This window comes from Hordeum vulgare, chromosome 5H, assembly GCF_904849725.1.
Source record: "Hordeum vulgare subsp. vulgare chromosome 5H, MorexV3_pseudomolecules_assembly, whole genome shotgun sequence".
Lineage (NCBI taxonomy): Eukaryota > Viridiplantae > Streptophyta > Magnoliopsida > Poales > Poaceae > Hordeum > Hordeum vulgare.
Window position 1 is genome coordinate 9,245,643 of NC_058522.1, and position 4,613 is coordinate 9,250,255.

At 46.7% G+C, this 4,613-nt stretch overlaps 1 protein-coding gene across 3 annotated transcripts; it reads right to left on the reverse strand.

Annotated features, from left to right (window-relative positions):
- Positions 1–344: 344 nt before the first annotated feature.
- Positions 345–4,102, reverse strand: LOC123453026 (probable polyamine transporter At1g31830). 3 transcript variants are annotated; one of them, XM_045129786.1, is made up of 4 exons: positions 3,888–4,102; positions 3,717–3,793; positions 2,341–2,411; positions 345–2,028 (listed from the first exon to the last, which is right to left on the reverse strand). In XM_045129786.1, exon 4 carries the CDS (start codon positions 1,978–1,980, stop codon positions 544–546), a length of 1,437 nt encoding a protein of 478 aa, XP_044985721.1. In that variant the 5' UTR covers positions 1,981–2,028; positions 2,341–2,411; positions 3,717–3,793; positions 3,888–4,102; the 3' UTR covers positions 345–543. The 3 variants fall into 3 exon arrangements, with proteins under 3 accessions (XP_044985721.1, XP_044985719.1, XP_044985720.1); XM_045129784.1 differs by having other exon boundaries at positions 2,279–2,411; XM_045129785.1 differs by lacking the exon at positions 2,341–2,411.
- Positions 4,103–4,613: the final 511 nt, after the last annotated feature.

The window sequence follows — 4,613 nt, forward strand, 5'->3', positions numbered from 1 at the left end:
TTAAACCATATGTGAATGTAAGCTCATTGTTTTACTAGATTGGTCACTAAGTTAGGTTCATCTTTAAAAAAATCATTTATCTGCGTAGCTTGGAAACGATTCATTTGGTGTGTTTTAAAGGTACAAAGATTCAAAGTGTACTGTTTTTTTCACATTCGGAAGAAAAAATATTAAAAAAAAGGTCAAATAAGTACTACAATTCAGTGATCAATCTGATGAATCTTAGCCAAAAAGGACACACAGTTTCAGATAAACTTGTCGTATTATTTCCAATTAATTTGCGCTGCCAAACCTCATCTCAGTTGATCCGACATCTATCATAGTGATATCTAGTACTCCCTCCGTAAAATAATATAACATCTTTTAGATCACTACTTTATAAGATTCGGGCAAATATGGTCTCAGGTGCTCCTTTGATGTTTCTAAAATGCGCTATTCCCTTTGCATGACAACACGTTGGTATACAACAGCAAATATGGATGCCACAAGGCATTATACAGGGCATCATGTTCCTATCCTTTTTATTACACTTTGCATCATAAATCAGACAACGAGAGGGGTGGTGTCATCTTCGGCTGGCGGTGCCGCCGAGGACTCCAGCAGATCGGGCAGGTCCTCGCTGACGGAGAATCTCAGCCACCGCTTCTTCTCCATGTACACCAGGGCCGGCTGCAGCGCAAAGCCAACAAGCACCGCCAGGACACTCACGGCCATCACCTTGAAGGAAGCCAGCACCATCACCACGACGATCAGGATGGTCGGAGGGATGATCATCAGGACGGAGCCAACGGTGCCCAGCGGGATCCGGAAAGGCCGGGAGGTGCTTGGGTGGGTCATCCTCAGCTTGATGAAGGCGATGAACTCCAGTATCATCCCAAAGCAGTAGAGGTAGTTCTCCGCGGCAATGATCTCCTGGAAGCTCATCCAGGACAGCAGGACCACGCCGAACGCCGAGAACAGGATGCCAATCAGCGGGGTCCCGTAGCGTGATCTCTTGGCAAAGAACTCGGGGAGCATGCCACGCTCAGCCATCCCGAGAAGCTGGTAAGAATCGCTGCTCATTTCAGTAACAAAATTGCCCATGTTAGACAATGCGGCCGCCGCTTGAATCCACGAGTGCAACCAGAAACCACCAAGGATTTTTGCAATGTCTGAAAAATACCCGTCTGTCCATGACTCCCGAACAACCGGAACCGCCGCTGTACAGGTGATCAGAGGGTAGAGGTATCCCCCGACTACTAAAACAAGAGCATAAGAAAGTGCCCTGGGGAGGGTTCTCTTTGGATTCTCAACCTCTCCAGCCAATGTACTGATTGAATCCCAGTAGTTGAGGTTCCAAAACAGAGTGTTTAGATACAGGCCCCAATTCACATTGTCCAGGTCCATTTCAAACCATCTTGAAGGCTCAATATGTGGAATTGCTATCAATCCCATTACAAAGAAAGGGAGCAGAGAGAATACCCCAAGAAAGACTGCCACCCAGCCAACTATCGTTAATCCTCTGTAGTTCATGTAAGTAAGGGCAACTGTGAGGATAAGCACCGCAAAAGTCCTTGGAAGCCCACCCCCGAGAGCTGGAACACTGGACTTGACATAGTCAAGAAAAAGGACTGGGTAGAGAGCATTGTCTATGACACCACTGAGCCACTTCGCCCAGCCTTGCTGAAAACCCCAAAAGGGCCCAAGAGCTGAAGAGACCCAGACGACATAGCCACCATTCTCAGGAAACATAGTGCCCATCTCAGCAGTGATTAGGGCTTCTGGAATACTCCATATGACCGCAAACAGAAGAAAACCCACAATTGCTAGGAGCGGTCCAGCAGCCTTGACACTATCCTCAATCCCAAAGGGCCCCCCTGAGACTTCATAGAATATGAGGAAGACGAGCGGAACCATGGAAACCTTTGGGATGCCATGCCCTCCCTTACGCTCTTTGCTCTCATTGACACTCTCATACTTGACACCAACACGATCCTCCATAAGAAGAAAGGCAGAATTTGCTCGTTTTACTGCTGTGCTCCTCGATATCTGCAGTTGGAAAGCCAATTATCCATTAAAACACAAGTCTTAGGTTGTCACTTGTTTTACCAGCAGAATATGTATACAAGGACCACAATTTTGATGTAAAAAACTTGGTAACTTGTTCTAAATGAAATTAATAATAGATAGGAAAATATGCCTTTGTGTCAATCAAAGATATGCAGTTAAGGAAAATACAACTGAAACCGAATGGTTATCATATAATAACGTTGAAGGATAACTCCACTAGCATTTTTACCATTCCGTCAACCTAAGTTAGGCTGTTTTCCAGTCAGGTTTTGCGTTTCACGAAAGCCATACTTGAAATCAAAACAAACCCCCATAGGAAGGAGAGGTTCAATTTGCTTGTGTTATGCTGTACTCCTCAATTTCTGCAGTTGGAAAGCCAATTATCAATGAAAAGTAAACCTTAGGTTATTCCTTGTCAGAACATGGAACACATGTCCGCAAAGTAATGTAAAAGGTAGTATAAATTATTGTGATAGCTTGTCTACAAGTACTATACTAAAGAAAAAAAAATGGTTTTTCAATCATGTATAGTTAAAACATACACAAGGCCTTTTCAATTTTTGCCAGCAAATCATGTATAAGTAACTATCAATGTGGTCATTTTATCCATCTTGTAAACCTCACAAAATACCTTTTGGTCACCTATAAGATAGCAGTAGTGTTAATTTTGTGAACCTCGAATATGTAAATCATGCATAGTGTCTCATAGGATTTTCTTCAGGACGTATGGTTAGCATATAGTAGATCAGTATGGTATTCAAACTCTTCAATTATTGATACAATATGAGCAAGTTTGAGTGATAATTTCCCTCCATAAATATCAGGATTTCTATAAGCTTCTACTCCATGCAGCGATGATCAGCACTCATTTTCCTCCATAAATATCAGGACACTCCCATCACCAAAGCCCAAATCCATGGCGCGATGGCCAGCACAAAATCTACTACGGCACAATGGATTGTAAACGGTAGTATAAAACTAATTTCCATACCAACTTGGTAGCTTGTCTACAGGCATTATACTAAAAGAAAAGAAAAAAACCGCTTTTCAATCACGTATATTCAAATATACACAAGGCTTTTCAACCTTTGCCAGTAAATCGCATATACGTAACTATCAGTGTGGTCATTGTATCCATCTTGCAGGCCCCGCAAAATACCTATTGGTCACCTATAGGATAGCAGTCGTGCTAATTTTGTGAAACTCGAATATGTAAATCATGCATAGTCAAAACATACACAAGGACATAGTTAAAAACGCGTAGGGCTTAATTGCGCTTAATGTGCACACAATGGCAAAACGTACAACTAATGCCTAGCGCTTTTTTTTTTACTTTGCAAAAGGCTTAGGTGTCTCAAATGGAATTTCCGTATGGCCATAGATAAGGTACCATATAGTACATCGATATGGTAATTAAACTGTTGAATCATGATACGATACGAGCATGTTGAGGGATAATTTTCCTCCATAAACATCAGGATTTCTACAAGCTTCTACTCCAATGCAATGATGGCCAGCACTCCATCACCACCATCATTACTGGTTAATTTTCCTTCGTAAATACCAGGACACTCCATCACCGCATCCCGGGCAAAAACCTAGAAACTGCCACCCATGGTGCGACGGCCGTGGGCACACAGAGCATGGGAGAGGAACACGTGGCTTACCTCCTGTGCCACCGGAGGGAGGCGTCGGAGTGGAAGAAGAGTCCCCGTTCAACACCACACGGATGTCTCTTGCGCACCTGCGAGAGGAAGCCGCATCAGTGAAGAAGAGCAAACGGAATCGAACCAGGCAAGCAAGGCGCGGCCGCGCAGAGAGGAGGAGCGGGGGTGGACCTTGGCTCGACGAGCTCCTCTCCCGGCGGCGGCGGCGCGCAGATGCTCCCCTCCCGGCGCTGCCCTGCTCCAAGCCCTTGTCTACGGCGCGGATCGGGGCAGACCTGCTCGATCTGCGGCCCCCCCGACCTGGGACGGGGAGGGAAGCTCGATCCGCGGCCCGACCTGGGGCAGGGGCAGAAGGTGAAGGGAGGGAGGGAGAGAGGGGGAGAGGGCGGAGCGCGGCGGCGGTGGGGGAGACGGCGAGGTCGCCGGCGGCGGTGGGGGCGGCAGCGGCGGCGATGTGGGAGGAACAGATGGAGAGAGAGGAGGAGGCTGCGTGTGTTTTCTTTTTGGCTTTCTGATGATGATGAGAGCATCCGCCGAAAACTGGGCCGTTGGATCGAACAGAGACGGTGCGGATTATAGTGGGGAGATCTGATTCTGTGCGCACAATTGACGTTCGAGTCCCTCGTTTCCTGGGCTATTCGACACCCTTCTCCCCTTCCCTCCGGAGCCGCGGAAGGGCACACAACGAATTTTAGAAAACGTTTATATTCAGGCGGACGATACGATCGTCTCCGTAAGCCGCCTCTCACGCTCGCCACGATGTCGGTATGTGGCAAGCACCGTCGGGGCCTTACCTCCTCATCTACTACACACGTACATCACGAGCCACTAGTTTCCTCCCTCGGTCGATCCCCTTTTCGTCTTACACCTCTCATCTCTTCCCGTTTCTCTTCGTCG